The sequence below is a fragment of the Chanodichthys erythropterus genome, chromosome 22 (assembly GCF_024489055.1).
Source record: "Chanodichthys erythropterus isolate Z2021 chromosome 22, ASM2448905v1, whole genome shotgun sequence".
NCBI classification, from domain to species: Eukaryota; Metazoa; Chordata; class Actinopteri; order Cypriniformes; family Xenocyprididae; genus Chanodichthys; species Chanodichthys erythropterus.
In genome coordinates this window covers 7,344,161-7,363,607 of record NC_090242.1, presented here as the reverse complement: position 1 = coordinate 7,363,607, position 19,447 = coordinate 7,344,161, and the positions used below count along the sequence as shown (strand labels likewise).

General features: G+C 37.9%; 1 protein-coding gene across 2 annotated transcripts; it reads left to right on the top strand.

Moving 5' to 3' along the window:
* LOC137012597 (NACHT, LRR and PYD domains-containing protein 1 homolog) lies at positions 1-11,450 on the top strand. 2 transcript variants are annotated; one of them, XM_067375930.1, is made up of 11 exons: positions 1-508; positions 1,240-1,272; positions 2,549-2,668; positions 6,113-6,157; positions 6,311-8,000; positions 8,188-8,277; positions 8,401-8,475; positions 8,559-8,807; positions 10,278-10,364; positions 10,665-10,775; positions 11,041-11,450. In XM_067375930.1, exons 2-10 carry the CDS (start codon positions 1,257-1,259, stop codon positions 10,771-10,773), a joined length of 2,481 nt encoding a protein of 826 aa, XP_067232031.1. In that variant the 5' UTR covers positions 1-508; positions 1,240-1,256; the 3' UTR covers positions 10,774-10,775; positions 11,041-11,450. The 2 variants fall into 2 exon arrangements, with proteins under 2 accessions (XP_067232031.1, XP_067232032.1); XM_067375931.1 differs by lacking the exon at positions 2,549-2,668.
* Positions 11,451-19,447: the final 7,997 nt, after the last annotated feature.

Below are 19,447 nucleotides of genomic sequence, written 5' to 3'. Positions count from 1 at the left end.
TTGTGCGGACTTGAGACATCTTTGTATCAATGAAAGTTGCCTGAACCACATTTGTGTGGCTATTAATGTTTAAAACCTTTTAAATGAAAACGAAAAGAGGCAGAGTGGTGTTTAACTGGAGTAGCTAGAGCGAGCGTTATCAAGTTCGCTGCTGTAGTTACCATTTGCTGAATCCTCCCGAATGCGAATTTAACCAGGGGAGCCCTGCCAAAAACGCAAATTTTACCCCCCGGAACGCGATTTTTTACCGTGGGACCCCCTGAAATGCCATTGGGCTAGTTTTGAGAAGCAATTGGGTGGGTTTTGTTGTGAAAACCTGGCAGCCCTGCCTCCTGAGTCGAACTTATCCGGTCCGAACTAACAAAGACACAAGTCTGAACTTCGCCTACTTGGTATTGACAAACGCCTAAATTCTCTTTCTGACATCCTCTCGAAATGCCGGGAGCGATTGATAACGGGAACACCAGTCTTCAGCGTCATTCTGGCTTTCTACATCCTTGAAAATAAGGTAACTTCACCACTGGCATGAAGTTATTTTGATGTTCGATATTCGCAAACATAAAGACGGGACCGTCTCTAAAGTTACACCCAACATTGGTGTGCCCGTTTCTAACTTCAATAACATTTGAAGAGAATAATTTACATTCATAAGACCGACTTTAAAGTGTTCATCTGGGTGTCAGCAGTGATGCACATCTTTAAAATTTCTGATATTTATTAAAATACACTGTCAAATCATATGTAAAAATTACTATTTTCACTATTATATAAAAAATATGAAAAGTGTGCATCGTAGCTGACATGTTGGTTTTATGACTGTAAATTATTGCCTTCAAATGTTATTGAGCTTTAAATGATGGCATATTTATGTTTGAGTCCATATATAGTAGTAAAAATAGTATTTTTACATTACATTACATGATTACATTTTACATGATTTGACAGTTTATTTGAATTAATATCAAAAAATATGAAAGGTGCATCACAGCTGACATGTAGATGAACACTTTACAGTTGGTTTTATGACTGTAAATTATTCTCTTCAAATGTTATTGAAGTTAAACGTGCATACCAGTGTCGGGTGTAACTTTAGAGACGGTCCCGTCTTTATATTTGCGAATATCAGTGCAAAACTCACGCTAAATAAACTTGTTCTGCTGGTAAGACTCCTAATGCAAGCTGTTAACACAGTCACTTTTATATTATTGTTTATTATTGTTTGTGTTTCTATTCTTGCAGAGAATGAACTGACTGAAATGGACGGTTTTAACAGTAGGCTGTGTCTTCTGGGCATTTTCTAATTATTTTTTGTCTCATGGTTTTGGGTGTGACATGATCTTTCAAGCTTTATCTTTAGTCTATAATGTGCTTTTTAAAAAAGTTAAGGTGAATTAAGGGTGATTGGGACAGTTTTTAGATTTCCATCTTTTGCCATAAATTAACTTCAGCAACACATGAAATATTTCTGTAATACTGAAGATGTTAACTATCCATTTGAGGAGGAATCAGTGTTATATTATGATGATGCGTGACACACTTTTCTGTAAACTGAGCCAAAACAAAAAGTTTTGATAACATTTGGGTGATTGGGACAGCACATCTTTCACTGATTTAGGGCAGTGTAAGAATATTTACTGTATTGCACAAGTTAGTTTATACTTTGATATAACTTCATATGCAATATTTCCTTTTCTGTTCATCATCATTTAGAGTCCATGTTTATTTTGTTTAACTTCATTTCTCAGTTTATAAATCCATCCAAAATTCATACACATGCAACTGAGGTAAAAGGCATGAAGCCCAAAAGTCATTAAACATTTTAAAATCAAGAAAATAAGTAAAAAAAAAAAAAAAAAAAAAAATGCTTCAGGTCCAAAATTCATACTGTTCAATTCTGTTCATTCAATCCTGAACTGTTTGAAAACACATTTAATCTGCACAAAACATTAACAGAAACATGAATATGGTTTATTATTGCACAAAAAATCTGTAAAAAAAAAAAAAAAAAAAAAAAAAAAAAGTTGAACTATAATGTTTTTATTTTCAGAATTTGGTCATTTTATTTTATCAAAATGTAGCTAGTTCATGATTATAATATTTTTGTGGTTGTCCCTTCCACCCAAAAACTTTGTACAATATAGCAGCTATATGACAATTTTAGGACCTTATTACTAAAACTATCAAGAGCTTATGCCCTTTCCTCAGTTCATGCATTTCACAGTCAACTTCCTGTTTAATGCCTGCCCCGCCCACCTACATGATGTCACACTAATGAGGTCATCACATTTTAATGATGTGATCTCACAGCTAGGGCTCAGCAAAAAAGTTTTTATTTTCACTCATTAAGTGAGAAAATAAATTCTATAGTTATACTGTCCCATTTGACCTCATGTCCCAATCACCCTGAATTCAGCTGATGTCAAATCATTACACAAAGCTTGAATAAGTGCTCATTTCATATATGATATTAAAGGCTAAAATGAACAACATTAAACATTAATAATAGAGTCATTGGGTGCCTAAAATACATTTTTACCTTGTCATTTAGTGCATCACAATGCTGGGCCAAATGTCAGTGCTGCAGCTCAGAGTGGAAGTCAGATTACAGCACCTGTGCTCACTAACAATACAATAACAGGCCATGTCAACATCATACATAATACACCTAGTAAGTAAAATGTGTTGTACATTTCATAGATGCTGATCATTTTGACTATATTTTTTTTTGATAATGTATTTTCAGGTGTAATCACAGGTAATATGCTAAAATGTACTAGATAATTTCTAATAAAATTATATTAATGCTGAATATGTTTTAGATTTAGCTGTTGAAATCTTATAATTTAATGACATTTGAGACACCCCAGGTAGGGTAAAACATTAACTAATAGATATCACCATACTTCCCCAGTTGATTAAAAGAATCGCAAACATTTTTAGTAAGTTTTCTTAAATGTTATGTTTAAATTTGCAAATAAGGCATTATCTAATTAAATATGCACTAATTTGCATACATTAATAGAACACAAATCTGAACATTGGTCTCTTTTTTTTTTTTTTTTTTTTTTTTTTTTTGACCATTAGAGTTAAAGGTTTTTACAGAGGGGATTTCATATCTCTTTTTATCACTTCATACATCAGAAAATATTGTCAACAGCCAGAAAAAATTAAATTTCACCATTTGTTTAGAAATAAAATGTTGTATGAAGTCAGGCAAATTATATATAAACAAACCCCTCTATAAAAATCTTCAGAATATAGATAATAAAACTGTAAAGTAAGTGCTGCTGAAGTGGAAATTTCTGACTAATTTTGAGAAAACGGCCTTTAAAGATACACAGATCAGGCATAACATTATGAGCACCTTTCTAATATTGTGTTGATCCCCTTTTGCTGCAAAAACAGCCCTGATCCGTTGAGGCATGGACTCCTCTAGACCTGAAGGTGTGCTGTGGTATCTGCTCCAAGATGTTAGCAGCAGATCCTTTAAGTCCTGTAAGTTGTGAGGTGGATCAATGGATCGGACTTGTTTGTTCAGCACATCCCACAGATGCTCCATTTGATTTAAGGGGAATTTGGAGGCCAAGTCAACACCTCAAACCCGTTGTTGTGCTCCTCAAACCATTCCTGAACCATTTTTGCCTGCTGAAAGAGGCCACAGCTACCAGGGAATACCGTTTCCATGAAAGGGTGTATATGGTCTGCAACAATGCTTAGGTAGGTGATACGTGTCAAAGTAACATCCACATGGATGGCAGGACCCAAGGATTCCCAGCAGAACATTGCCCAAAACATCACACTTCCTCCGCCAGCTTGCCTTCTTCCCATAGTGCATCCTGGTGTCATGTGTTCCCCAGGTGAGCGAAGCACACGCACCCGTCCATCCACGTGATGTAAAAGAAAACATGATTCATCAGACCAGACCACCTTCTTCCATTGCTCCGTGGTCCAGTTCTGATGGTCACGTGTCCACTGTTGGCTCTTTCGGTGGTGGACAGGGGTCAGCATGGGCGCCCTGACTGGTCTGCTGCTATGCAGCTCCATACACAACAAACTGAGATGCACTGTGTATTCTGACACCTTTCTATCAGAACCAGCATTAACTTCTTGAGCAATTTGAGCTACAGTAGACCACATGGGCCAGCTTTCGCTCCCCACGTGCATCAATGAGTCTTGGCCGCCCATGACCCTGTCTCCGGTTCACCACTGTTCCTTCCTTGGAGCACTTTTTATAGATACTGATCACTGCAGACCGGGAACACCCCACAAGAGCTGTACGTGCATCTCCACCCTGTCTCCTCCCCGAAATCACCATATATGGAGCTTATGACGCCAAGTTTTACTATGCATAACCTCATCTGCATATAATTTCCATGCACGTTCCCATCCATGTGACACTATGGTTAAAACCGTCAAAGGTACAAGACATTAGAAAATATTAGATATGGACTATAAATGCAATTTGTGCCATACATAGTATTTTAATAGTTTAAACCAATTTGAATTAAATTTATGCAGTTTTGCTGATAAGGTGAACATCTTTTAGGAAGTTTATAGGCTATTTTTAGTGGAAACGTATAGGCCTTATTTATTGCAGTGTAATTGTCTGTCTTGGCGCGTCACTGACAAAGTATTTTAAAAAAGGAAATGTGCAAATCTTACCATTTTCCTCAAATTATATCCTTCAAATACAGTGGTAATTGTTTGAAGATCCTTCACATGACATCAACACCTCCTGCAGCTGTGGTTGTACAGTAAGATATTATCATTGGAGCTCTTCAAACTGGACAGCGGACCGTTCGACCACCGAATCCAGCAGTGTTCAACTTATCCAAGTTAAGTGTGCATCAATGATCGTTCTTCTCGCTAAAATATTTTGTCATAACATCTGCAGTTTAGTTTAAAGAGGAATTATTGTGCACCTTTCACTCCTCGCTGTCATTAAAGCAGTGTGTCACAAGAAAATTGATCGAAAGTAGCACATCTACTATCTAAATTCATATTATTTTTGTTTAACTTCTCCGTAATGACTGCGTAATGTAATTTCAGTGCTTATCGCCATTAGTGAAAGTGTAGCCTAATATTAATGTAAATCAAAATGAAAATGTGAGTTTCCATGCAAGTTTAAATCATTCTTTTATTTATTTAAACTGTTATTGTGAACACGCACTGTATTTATGATTATGACTCATAATTAGGATTTAAAGTGGTTTTCCTTCATCTGCCGTCAGTCCCTCAGCTCACCGTCGGTGTCGCCAATTCCCTTTGTCTTCAAAATGTGCGTACACATGGGTCAAATTTTGCGTGTAGGTGCGCACATTTTCCTGTCAAGTTTTTCTTTATAAATCCCACCTTTTGTGCAGGAACTGGCATATGCATGTTTTCAGCCCAATTTTGTGCGTACGCACGCTTTATAAATGAGGCCCCTAGACACTTTCTTCCATTCCTGCGTGGTCCAGTTCTGATGATCACGTGTCCACTGTTGGCTCTTTCGGCGGTGGACAGGAGTCAGCATGGGCACTCTGACTGGTCTGCAGCTCCATACGCAACAAACTGAGATGCACTGTGTATTCTGACACCTTTCTATCAGAACCAGCATTAACTTCTTGAGCAGTTTGAGCTACAGGAGCTCGTCTGTTGAATCGGACCACACGGGCCAGCCTTCAATGAGCCTCGGCCGCCCTTGACCCTGTCGCTGGTTCACCACTGTTCCTTCCTTGCAGCACTTTTGATAGATACTGACCACTGCAGACCGGGAACACCCACAAGAGCTGCAGTTTTGGAAATGCTCTGATCCAGTCGTCTAGCCATCACAATTTGGCCCTTGTCAAACTCGCTCAAATCCTTACGCTTGCCCATTTTTCCTGCTTCTAACATCAACTTTGAGGACAAAATGTTCACTTTCTGCCTAATATATCCACCCACTAACAGGTGCCGTGATGAAGAGATGATCAGTGTTATTCACTTCAGCTGTCAGTGCTCATGATGTTATGCCTGATCAGTGAATGTACTGTAATTGAAATCTACAGACGCTAGATAAAGGAGCAAATCCCCCAAAAAAGTGCAAAATCCCAAAATTGACAGGTGCATGTTTTTGTCTAATTTTCTGCAGGTTCTACTTTGTTTCGCCCACCCTCTGAAACAACACAAACCTCAGGTAAGAGATAAATCTGATATGTCTTGAATGTTTCTTTTGCCTTTTAATTTGGCAGCTACTTACAGTCTGCTCTAAAATGTTTTACTCTATTAGAATCAGAATTAGTTTTAAATGCACTAACCCTGTTTAACATTGCTTATTTTATGTGTGCAGCAACAAGTTCTGTGATTTTAAAATATAAGGAGCGGATCTGCAGCGAGTATCAGTGTGTGACCGAGTATAACTCACTGCCTGGTGAACATGTGCTGCTGTCTGAGCGCTACACACAACCTCTGATCCTTCAGAGACATAGAGGTCGAAAAGAGAGAGAACAAGAGATCAGATCCAGTGGAGAAAGCTTCAAGAAGGTCCTCAGCGCCCGGAGCAGTGATGACTCTGTCCATCTGAACTCTCTGTTCGACCCGAATGGACACGGGATCCGTCCCAGTGCTGTTATACTGCAGGGGAATTCTGGGAATGGGAAATCTTTCACTGTGCAGAAGATCATGATGGACTGGGCATCTGGTGACCTCTACAAAGAGCGGTTTGATGTTGTGTTCCACTTAAAGTGTAAAGAAATAAACCGCATTTGTGGCATAAAGAGTTTGGCGGAGATCTTGAGCTGCAGTTGTAGTTTAACATCAGATCAGATCTCACAGGTACTACAGCATTCACCAGAGAAGATGCTCTTCATCATCGATGGATTTGATGAGCTGAGACTCACTCAGGACATTAATGACATGTCACCACACACTGATCTGCTTCAGAAAGCCCCAGCTGAGGTCATTCTTTGTGACCTGCTGAGGGGTCGAATCCTGCCAGAGTCCTTCCTTCTGGTCACCTCCAGATCTACAGCCACATATACACTGAGTAAACTGCTCAAAGGACCTCAGCGTTTCTCTGAGATCATGGGATTTTCAGAAAAGGGGGTAGAGGAGTACTTCCAGAAGTTTTTTCAAAATGAGGAACATTTCAGGACGGCTTACACACTTGTGAAGGAGAATGAAACTCTCATCACCGCCTGTTCCATCCCTGTCGTCTGCTGGATCATCTGCACAACTATCAAGGAACGACTCAAAACCGCTGCAGATGTAACAAGTGGACTGGAAACCACCACCTCCATCTACGTTGACTTTGTGTGCACTCTCTTGAAGCATCACTGCCAGGGTTCGAGTCAGTCAAAGACCCTGTTGAGGAGTCTGGGTCAGCTGGCAGAGAGAGGGATGCTGGAACAGCAAGTCCTGTTGGATGAGAAAAGTGTTTATGAAACAGTTTCAGACCCTGCTGGCAATCCGTTCCTGTGCAAGTTCCTGTTTAAGAGAAGAATCCACCAGGAGACGATGTTCAGTTTCATGCATCTCAGCTTTCAGGAGTTCTTCACTGCTCTGTACTATGTCCTTTTGGGTAAAAAACGGTTCCAGAGAAAATTTACACCGCTGTTACCCATTGATAAATACTCAAGTCATGGTATTTGTCTTCCCCGTTTTTCAGCTGTGGTGCAGTTTGCATTTGGTCTGCTGAATAAGGATGTGAGACGCACACTTGAGGAACATGGTCTCGTTGTTCATTCAAAAACACAGACTTATCTGAAAGAATGGATTTTGGAAATGGGTCAAAATATTCACACACATAAATCACTTTTTTACTTTCACTGTCTCTATGAACTTAATGAGAATGACTTTGTACAACAAGTTATGGAAACCTGTGAAATAATTGATGCATATGGTGTAGTCATAAGCAGAACAGACTGCCAGGCCCTGCTGTACTGCTGCAAGTACATCGAAAAACTGAATCTTACTGAGTGCATATTATCATCTGAAATTTTCCTCATGATTCTGCCTGTTTTTCACGAAAAGAAAGTAAGGCAAGTGCTTTGACAGATACATGATGGATTTTATTAATATCTGTATAATTCATTCTATTTTTTTATATTATTCATACATCACTGGTTGGTTAACCAGTGATACATACATTTTATTAATGTCATTACGTTTTTATTATTTGTTATTGCAAGTTAACTTGATTATTTGGTCTGTACACTGATTTTACAGCTTGAACATACTAGTTTCATCAGACTCTGATCATGATCTTGATGAACTGATAAACGCTCTCACAAGAGAACAGACCCAGAGATCACAACGGTAATGTCTCAAAATACATTTTATACATTTAATGTATTTTATGAACACATGAGTTATCATCCTTCAGTGTGCTTTTGTTTTATGTTCAGTTCATAAATCTTTTTTCTGTCCTTTGATTTGCAGCATTGATGTCCGCTTTATATTTACAAAACTTGAGAATTGTGAACTTCATTTGTCAATCAATGAAGAGCTTTTCAGGTGAAGAAAAAATTAATTGTTGGTTTATAGACACAACAACATTGATGCCAATTCTGATTTTATTTATTTATTTACTTTTATAGTATCTGCATAGAAACTTCAAAATCTTCGTGGTCGCTCACTCTCACCTTTCAATGCCAAGAGCTAATCAACATTAAGTGGGACAAACTTATACAGATAATTCTCCAAGAAGATTCAGATGAATTAAGGAAAGTTCTCTGTTCTTTCTCTGAACTGAAAAAGATGAAAATGAAGCTGGACTGTCTAAGTGAGATGTGGACTCATTGGAGCCTCCAAATCATCCAGAACTGCTCCAGTCTAACAGAACTCAAGTAAGAAAAACATGTGAAATCACCTTCTGTCTTGTTCCTGTATGAATATGTCTGTTGTTAGGAACTATTTATCACATATTTAAACTCATAGTCCATCCAAAAATGAGAAATCTGTCATTTTACTCACCCTCATGTTATGACTTACTTTCTTCTGAGGAACACAAAATAACTGTTGATGTCCCAAACAGTTTTGGAAAATACAATGGAATTCAATGGGAATGAAACTGTTTTCTGACCAACCTTAGTAGGTGTTCAAGCGTGAAGCACTGAAACAATATTGTAATTGTTACATTTTCCAAGGATCATTATTCTCCCCTAAATGTGATTGGGCTGGTAGTGCTCAAACCGTCTACATCGTCACCAAGGCTCGTCTGATCCGCCTGACTTCAAAAGTACGAAATGGCTCATAACTGCTGAACCGTTAGGCCTAGACTCAAAGTGTCTTATATCGTTGGAATCCCTGCCTCAATTTTCAGATGTTTTGGATTTTTTTTAAAAACCTACTTTTGTGAACTAGTTCTAGTTTGTCCTGTTCAGAACCAATCAAGTACAGCGAGGTTCTCTGGAGTCTGATTGTCAATAATTATCAAAAAAAAAGTGAAATTACGATTCACGGTCCCTAAGCGCCGCCAAAACCTTCACAGTGTGCGGAGACACTTTTACTAAAAAGGTCATAACTCAAGAACAGAATAACATATTTTCACCAAACTCCACATCTATGTAAGAACTTATTTTGTGGACACGTGAAAAAGGACGCGGCGACTGGCCACTTGGTGGCACTATAACAGGTAAAAAAACGGCAATAACTACTTCACCGTTAGTCAAATCGTCAGGTAAAACTTTGCTTTGTGTGAGCACGAGGCACATGATTCTAAAGATGCGTGAATACTTTTATGTAGATCGGCCCATCGGTGAGGCTATAATTGTTAAAAGGGGGTAAAAATTATGTATTTCTATTGCAAACCCCTACGAAATGGCTGAAAGTGGCCCTCTTCCTGCCTGATTTGTGTAGATCTTCTCAAAATCAGGTGTGCACGTCACATGATTTTACAGAAGCATTGGAACTTTTATGGAGATCAGGCCATAGGTGGGACTAACTGTTAAAAAGGGGTATAAAATTATGTATTTCTTTGGCAACTCCGATGACATGGCTGAATAACCATATATTTCCTATGGAAAATTGTATTGTTTATTTAAATGGTTACATGCTTGCTAAATAAAATATAAAATCTTTTTTCACAAATGCTTAAAGGCCTTAAACGCTTGAACCCGATAACTGCTGCTCGCAGCTATATTTCAAATGATCTTTGTGTTCTGCAGAAGAAAGTCATACAGGTTTGGAGTGAAATGGACCTCATCCATTTAAATCATTATAGAATTGTTCAAATGAATGTGTGAAAAACAAAGTATAGAATTATCAGTCCCTAAAATCTAAATAATTTACTCTGTATAATGTGTTTCCATGTCTAGGGTAGATGCTGGCCTTTTACAGGAGGAAGGAATCCAGATCTTGCAGAGGTCACGCACAAGACCAGCCTGTAGTGTGACATTTCAGGGGTTTGTATTGTTTCTTCATACATTTTGCATCAGTAAATTTCTTATCAATGCAATTTCAAGCTTTAAAAACACCATAAAAGTATGATTTGTGCAGCATATTCCATATCTTCTGAAGTCACATAATACCTTTCTGTGAGGAACAAATCAAAAGTTTGAGAATTGTCATTTATAAATGTATTTTTCTTTACATCCTCTCTAGATCTCATTAGCAGTCAATAAGTTAAATGTTGGTCTGTTTCTCACACAAATCATTGTTATAAGACTCTGTAGTGATGCTGTGCTTTGTGCTTTCTGATGAAGGTTCACATGCAATAAGTCTCAAAAATGCACACGCTATTGGGACCGTGATCTTGGCTGCAATAAGATGGTGAAGATTCATCTGAGTTCCTCTGGCTTTTCTATGAAGTAAAAGTAAGTTAGAACTAAGATTACCACAAAAAATGCACCAGTAACAGTGTGAACTGTAATATGACACTAACCAGTGATTTTTTTTAATTTTTATGATTATTTAATGATTTATACAATTCCACTTGAATATTGTATATGAACTGTACAAGCTTTCAGTGCAACAGCATATGATCATAGTGTGCAGTGTGGATCTAACCTACTGCTCAGCTTTGTGTATTTCTTTCTACATGTTTTATTGTTTTATCTCTTGTCTCTCTCCATTTCTAAGGCCCTTGATTTGGAACAAATGGTCCAGCTTGATAACTAGGAGAAAACTGCCAAAGCAGCATCTTTACCTGGAGCTGTGGATAGGAATAAAGACATCAACCAAGAATATCTTAAATCATTTAGGTGTGTTGTAATAGTAACGGTCATCTATCAATTTATTTGTATATTGTGTGTCACAATACATATTGTTTCAAAGCATCTTTACAGAGTTTTATATTGATGCTTAATTGCATGTAACAGTTTAGATTGAATGATTGTAGTTTATATGTGAAGACAATATAACCTATCAAACATTTGATATTTGCTTTATATTGTGACCATGTGAGAATGAAAAAAAGTAATTTACATACTCATTTCAAACCTGTATGAGTTTCTTCTGTGGTTTACAAACAATTTTTTAAACTCTTTCCTCGCCAGCGTTTCTTTAAAAATGTTGCCAACCACCGGTAGCATTTTTTATAATAAAAAAAATAAATAAATAAATTGAAAGGCTCCCAGAATATTTTTTTTTATATGAATATCTGAACATGCAATACATCAAAAGAAAGAAAAAAGTTTCTGCTTTAAAAAAACAACAAAAAAACTATTTCAGCTTCATGCTTTCTTTTTTATCATCACTTTAATGTGGGTAAATTTAATTAAAAATAGCAACATTTTGAACAAAAAGCTGAGAATTGTTTTTTTTTTCCCCCTACAACTTGCATAAACAATTCTTTTATTGCTTGTTTCTGCTCCTTTCTGCCTGTGTTTTGATCAGGAGATTCAGTACTCTTTCAGAAGATGTGTAATAGAGCCCCTACAGTATAACAGTGAAAACTGGAAAATTCTCAAACATAAAATCACAAACATTTTAAATTAAAACTTACAACTGGCAAAAACATGCCTTTTCTTTTGCATTTAAATCTTTATACAAGAAACCCTGTCGGTCATAAAGAACTTGTTTTTCCACCTCCACAAAGAGATGAGTGCCATTCATTGTTGTTTTCCTTGCTTTACCCTGGGCAAAAGCCATATAGATTAAATGCATTTATGGTGAAATGACTACATTTTCACAATGAAAATTCTTTCATCATTTACTCGCCCTCATGTCGTTCCAGACCTGTAAGTCCTTCGTTCATCTTCAGAACACAAATTAAGATATTTTTAATTATCTTGCTGTCACTGGAGGCCTCACTGAGCCATCGGATTTAATCATAAATATCTCAATTTGTGTTCTGAAGATTAAACGAAGGTCTTACAGGTGTGCAACGATATGAGGGTGAGTAATTAATGACAGAATTTTCATTTTTGGTAAACATTTAACCCCAATCGCTCCCCGGGCGCCACAGCAAAATGTCTGCTTTTTCATGTTTTTCATTGAGTTGATCAGCAAGTCTTCTGCAGCAACTGACAAACAGTCATAAAACACCAAAGACGTTCTAAGGAAAGACAATAAGATGTTCGTTAGAAACCATTTGAGAACTTCTTAAGTATTTTTCAAGAACTGCAATCAACATTCTTACAAACTTCTTGGAATTTATCTTAAATATTTTAACTTCTTTCTTAAGAAGATTTTTGTGAATCTGGTCTCTGATTCCTCTTTAGTTTCATGTAGAACTAGTTTGTGTTTGTGAAGTAGGTAAAATTGTACAGGTGTTGTGCTGAAATCTGACCCTCAACAGATCATTATCCCCAGTATATTTATAAACAGGTGTAGGGTTAGGTGTGATGTGGGGTTAGGATTAGTCTGGTTTAGCATCCTCAACGAGAATAATGATAATTTAAGAGAGTCCAAATACAGCACAACACATCAACGCTGCTGCAGTGGATAAAGGTATATTAAAGGATTAGTTCACATTCAAATGAAAATTAGCCCAAGCTTTATTCACCCTCAAGCTATCCTAGGTGTATATGACTCTCTTCTTACTTTTACAATTACTTATAAGTTATGCATTTTCTTTTTTTTAATGCACATGATAATAATCCATCATACACTGATTTATAAGTATTAAGTCTTATGGTTCCAATCAATGTATTCATAAAAATACGACCTGCATTGCTATAATGTTAATATATTATAGTTACAATGACTTTTTAGTCATTCAGGTGAAAAGTCGCCAACTTTCAGCGCACTAGCTAGCTTAAATGTTAAACAAACATACAGCGATAGATGTGTGTGCCGTCCTTTGAATGGTCTCTTAAAATAATCCACATTGCTAGCCATAATCATAGTTAGCCCAGCATTAGGTTACATTAGACAATAAGCCTTGACAAAATTCCCCGAACCACCCGAAAGTAATTCATATGTTGTCTAGGAAATATCCAAAACTTAAGTTAATTTAAGTTTAAAGTAGCTGTCACGGTCCCGCAGAGTCAGTGACTGTACATATTCGGACAGTTATGAACCTTCTTCTGCATCTATGTTTAATAAATCCCTTCTAAAACATGCTATCTTACGCTTGTCAACATTGAGTCCAGCGTCTCTTTTTGCCTCCAGCTAAACCCCACCCACCAGGAAACGTTGCAATGTTTACAAACTTTTAAGGGGTCTATAGAAAACAAAATATTTTGTGCCTAAAACTTGGCAGCGATGAGTACGGTGGAGCCAATTAGCTGGAAGAGCTTCCTCATTTCAACAACCACAGACAGGTGATGATTTGTGATCTTCATTTCCAAGCATCTTGTAGTTCAGCTCAAGTTTTTTCCTCACACAGAGGGGGTGTAATTGCACACTATTCCAAACCGTAGTGAGCGGTAAGATGCTTTTTTACAACATCATATCATCATACCCAGAGTGAAGCACTGATCTGTCCACTAAAGAACCTCTTCCGAACACAAACATGATCGGAGCATGCTGGATCAACCAAGGATCACATCAGTGGTGAGCCGTTTAAATTGGGAGACATTTTCAAAGTAGGAGTCTAGAAGGTGATGAAGGTAATGGTATGGATGGAGGATGTTGACTCTGATTAGAGAAGTCCGCTCTGCTCGCTCAATGACACTTACTCAAACCAGAATGCCGTTGTGATATGGTGGTTTGACAATCTGTGAAATAAGCAATAGATCTAAGGTTATGAAGTTCAAATATAGTTTAATTGAAGTTGCAAACCTTACTTTACATAAATGCACAGTAAAATCAAAGTTGAGAAAGAGGACTAGAAATTGAAAGGGATTGTGGAGAGAATGTGAGATTTGTTTTGGGATCTTAAGTGGCACATTGTCAGAAAGCACGAGAATGTGTTATGCAAACATGCAGTGCAGGAAACAGTGAGCAGGAAAGTTAAATAGCTTTGGATAATAAATGAACAGATAAACAGGTGAGGTATCAGCACTGTCGCCTCAAAAGAAGGTCCCCGGTTTTGCTCTTTACAGAAAAAATGCAACCAATTAAAAAGAGATAAAGAATTTGTTTTCTCTCCAGTTCTCTGTGTCAAATGCACAGAAAATTAGACGATGTGTTTTTAAAGATTGGATTGACTGGGATTATGAAACTCTTGCAAAAGGTGAATGAGAGGGCATGCATCATTTTGCCAGTGTTACTGAAGAGGACACAGTTTTCTAGGTGTTGTGGCACGTGTTCTTGATGAAGTAGGGAGTGTCTCAATCCGCTCACTAGCTCCCTAGGTTGTGAATCTGTATACCATGTACACAAATTCGGGCACTAGCAAGGACCCTGACTCACTTAACATCAGGACACTGAAGGCAACATGACAACATACTCATTGTACAACATTACTACTGCTGTTTATGAACAACAGCAGAATTTATATCTTTCTGATGTTATATTTTATGTTATTTTAAGTATATTATGATAAAGACTTTGCTTGTTACACATACCTGCAACATTCCAGCTGTAAATTAATTATAAATGTTAGCTAGATTATGTTCACTACGTAGTGATGTATGTTTATACTGAAATATAATTAAATTATGGTTTCACAAGTTCAGACTTACATATAATAAATAGAGTAAAAGTTATGCATATTTGCCATGCTGTCCAAGGAGACGGCTCCAAGATCGGAATACTCCCCCCTCCCAGGTTGGGACAGGAACAGTTGGAAGTGAGGAGATGGGGTGCTGGAAAACTGTCAAGGAACAGAGGTAAGTCTGCTGTGTATATTATTACTGAATGTGTTCCTCTTAATTATCTGAATGTGCTCCTCACAAACTTTTTTAATAAAACATGTTTTTAAAACATCTAACTCGTGTCATGATGTGTATTGAGTTGGCTTTTGTGATTTATGCGCTTTAGAACTTTTGTTAAAGGAACAGAATCGGTGTCTGAAATTGCATACTTCCTTACTATATATAAGCGAAAAACAGTATGTGACAAAAGCAGCATGTCCAAATTAATAGTCTCATAAAAGTGTAGCAAAAATTACCTTGATGACCTGCTACTTTTGGAGAGATTCTGAAGTGTGCATATGATAGACACTTTACTATCCCATGAGGCCACGGTTGAGGATTTGTGAATGGAGGTGAAGCAACGCAACTGATGCTGGAAGGTCACATGATAATGACATGGCGGACATCTGAATTTCATTCTAACAGATTCATACAATATAGAACATACATTTTTAGCGCTCGCATAGTAGGAATATGCAGCCATAGTGAGCATCGATGCTCCCTTATTTTCATGGTGCATTGTGGGAATTTGTTGGAAACTAACGTTTCAGTGCACTCGAAGGATTTTGCGATTGAGACAGCCCTTAAAATGATAGAGTCCCTGATCAGTGCCCTGACTACTGAAGTAGGGAGCTGACTGAGACGCACCCTTAAGGGGCTCGCACACCGGACGCAAAGCTCAGTGCCGCGACACGTCTTTAAAATTCGAACACATTGTTTTCTATGAGTGTATATACACACCGGTGGCGACATTCGACGCCTGTCCACGGTGTCCAGAAAACAATAGAAAATAATGCGTTCGAATTTTAAGATGTGTCGCGGCACTTAGCTTCGTGTCCAGTGTGTGAGCCCCTTTAGTCCCACCCTCTGCCAAGACACGTGATTTGCTCTTATCATCCGATCATGATTGCATCTCTCTATTAGTGTTACTGGATCTTAGTGTTGCATTTGACCACAGCATTCTTTTGAATAGACACAAATTATGTTGGTATTAGTGGAATTGCACTGGCATGGTCTTATCAGTTTGTAGCAGTAAATGAAGAGATGGAGAACCACAAGGCTCAGTACTAGGACCATTGCTGCTCACCCTGTACATGCTACCCTTTGGAGATATTATTAGGAAGCATGGTGTTAGTTTTTGACATTGACGTTAATATATGATTACACTAAATGTTTGCTGGACAAACAGGTTGGTTGATTGTTGCGTTCATTGTTAGTTACTTGTGAGAGATAATCTAAATATTTGATTATAACTCATTCTCATATAACTCACACATTCAACCATGCCTTTAATAGAATCAACATCTTCCATTTTTGTAAGAACAACTGTTTAGATATTAGTTATGTCAGATTGTGTGTGACTATGACTTCAAAGGGTTCACAAACTTATTCTTGCCACTCAAAACAAGATGCATTAGGATTTAGAAAAGAGACAAAAACATTAAATCTTATTTGCAACTATTTTTTTCTGTGGATTATACCATCAGCCCTCATATAATATACATTTTATAAAGAGAATGCCATTTTAATTCATTTTAGCCTATTTAAGACTATCAAGTTTGAGTTAGAAGTAACCAAAGGGGAAGGAGCTTATCAAAGGGTCAGTTGAATTACAAGGGTCATGTCACATATGAGGGACTATATAGGCAGTGTGGTCATCACCTGAGAGCACAGCTCAACAATAGTCATAAACTAACATTCAAAACGTTAGCTAAAGTGACTTAAGATATCATGAAAGTTCAGAAGTGGACTCTGAATCCTTGACCAATTAAAACATTGATACCAAGGTATGACCATTAATTTAATCAGCTTTGTAGAGCCCCAGACCCAGAGATGGACATCAGAGAAGCATTCGAGACTACATAATAGTATTAAAAGTTTTATTAAGATAAACAAACACTTCAAACATAAGAGCCATTAGCAACAATCTCCAAACTGTCAATGTTGCTGATGTTAACATACACAATGAGAAAGCTAGGGTTAGACTCATGGGACATGCTAGCAGAATATTCCTCAGTGAAGCCAGATCCTTGGTTAAAGATTTCAGGCAGAATTACAAGGAGAGGATCAGACTCATGAAAGGGGCTTGAACTGGATTCCACCACTTCAGCATCCAGGCTGAGGTCACCATGAACATCTTCAGATATTCCAGAACTAGAATTTGTTTCTTGAGATGACTGGCCACCATTCTGCAGGTCATCATTCAGAAATCCTATGTTTATAAATATATATAATTATATATAGTGGTCTAAACCTCAGTTCCTGGATGGCCACAGCCCTGCAGAGTTTAGCTCAAACCAGCTCCAACTCACACCTGCTTGGAAGTTTCTAGTAATCCTGAAGACCTTGATTAGATGGATCAGGCATGTTTGATTAGTGCTGGAACAAATTTGTGCAGGCTGTGGTCCTTCAGGAATTGAGTTTGAGAACACTGATATACAGTGGGTACAGAAAGTATTCAGACCCCCTTAAATTTTCCCCCCTTTGTTATATTGCAGCCATTTGCTAAAATCATTTAAGTTAATTTTTTTCCTCATTAATGTACACACAGCACCCCATATTGACAGAAAAACACAGAATTGTTGACATTTTTGCAGATTTATTAAAAAAGAAAAACTGAAATATAACATGGTCCTAAGTATTCAGACCCTTTGCTCAGTATTTAGTAGAAGCACCCTTTTGATCTAATACAGCCATGAGTCTTTTTTTGAAAGATGCAACAAGTTTTTCACATCTGGATTTGGGGATCCTCTCCAGTTCTGTCAGGTTGGATGGTAAATGTTGGTGGACAGCAATTTTTAGGTCTCTCCAGAGATGCTCAATTGGGTTTAAGTCAGGGCTCTGGCTGGGCCATTCAAGAACAGTCACAGAGTTGTTGTGAAGCCACTCCTTCGTTATTTTAGCTGTGTGCTTAGGGTCATTGACTTGTTGGAAGGTAAACCTTCGGGCCAGTCTGAGGTCCTGAGCACTCTGGAGAAGGTTTTCGTACAGGATATCCCTGTACTTGGCCGCATTCATGTTTCCCTTGATTGCAACCAGTCGTCCTGTCCCTGCAGCTGAAAAACACCCCCACAGCATGATGCTGCCACCACCATGCTTCACTGTTGGGACTGTATTGGACAGGTGATGAGCAGTGCCTGGTTTTCTCCACAAATACCGCTTAGAATTAAGGCCAAAAAGTTCTATCTTGGTCTCATCAGACCAGAGAATCTTATTTCTCACCATCTTGGCAAACTCCATGCAGGCTTTCATGTGTCTTGCACTGAGGAGAGGCTTCCGTCGGGCCACTCTGCCATAAAGCCCCGACTGGGCTGCAGTGATGGTTGACTTTCTACAACTTTCTCCCGAATGCATCTCTGGAGCTCAGCCACAGTGATCTTTGGGTTCTTCTTTACCTCTCTCACCAAGGCTCTTCTCCCCCGATAGCTCAGTTTGGCCGGACGGCCAGCTCTAGGAAGGGTTCTGGTCATCCCAAACGTCTTCCATTTAAGGATTATGGAGGCCACTGTGCTCTTAGGAACCTTAAGTGCAGCAGAAATTTTTCTGTAACCTTGGCCAGATCTGTGCCTTGCCACAATTCTGTCTCTGAGCTCTTCAGGCAGTTCCTTTGATGAATTCATGATTCTCATTTGCTCTGACATGCACTGTGAGCTGTAAGGTCTTATATAGACAGGTGTGTGGCTTTCCTAATCAAGTCCGAATCAGTATAATCAAACACAGCTGGACTCAAATGAAGGTGTAGAACCATCTCAAGGATGATCAAAAGAAATGGACAGTTAAATATATGAGTGTCACAGCAAAGTGTCTGGATACTTAGGACCATGTGATATTTCAGTTTTTCTTTAATAAATCTGCAAAAATGTCAACAATTCTGTGTTTTTCTGTCAATATGGGGTGCTGTGTGTACTTTAATGAGGAAAAAAAATGAACAAATGATTTTAGCAAATGGCTGCAATATAACAAAGAGTGAAAAATGTAAGTGGGTCTGAATACTTTCCATACCCACTGTACACTCATTACATAAAACTGTGCTGTCAGTATACTATAGTTGTACAAATGAACTAGATAACTGCATTTATTTAATGGAAACTGATAGAAAAACATTAGGTTGAAAAGATTCCTTATCCTGTGGCTCTCTCTAGTGGACAACATTAATATCACAGCCTTTATCTTTCAGTTAGTATCATAAATTCATTAGGAGTCTTAATCACCTTCAGTGCTTGAACAAATAAATAACAAAATATCAATATCCAAGGCACCAAGACTCAAGCTTAGAGTAGGTCTATCATTACTACATAGAGAAG

Coding starts and splice junctions, on each gene's coding strand:
- LOC137012597 (XM_067375930.1), top strand. Junction 2,669..6,112: donor CATCATACATAATACACCTA/GTAAGTAAAATG, acceptor AATTTTCTGCAG/GTTCTACTTTGTTTCGCCCA. Junction 8,278..8,400: donor CAGACCCAGAGATCACAACG/GTAATGTCTCAA, acceptor TTTGATTTGCAG/CATTGATGTCCGCTTTATAT.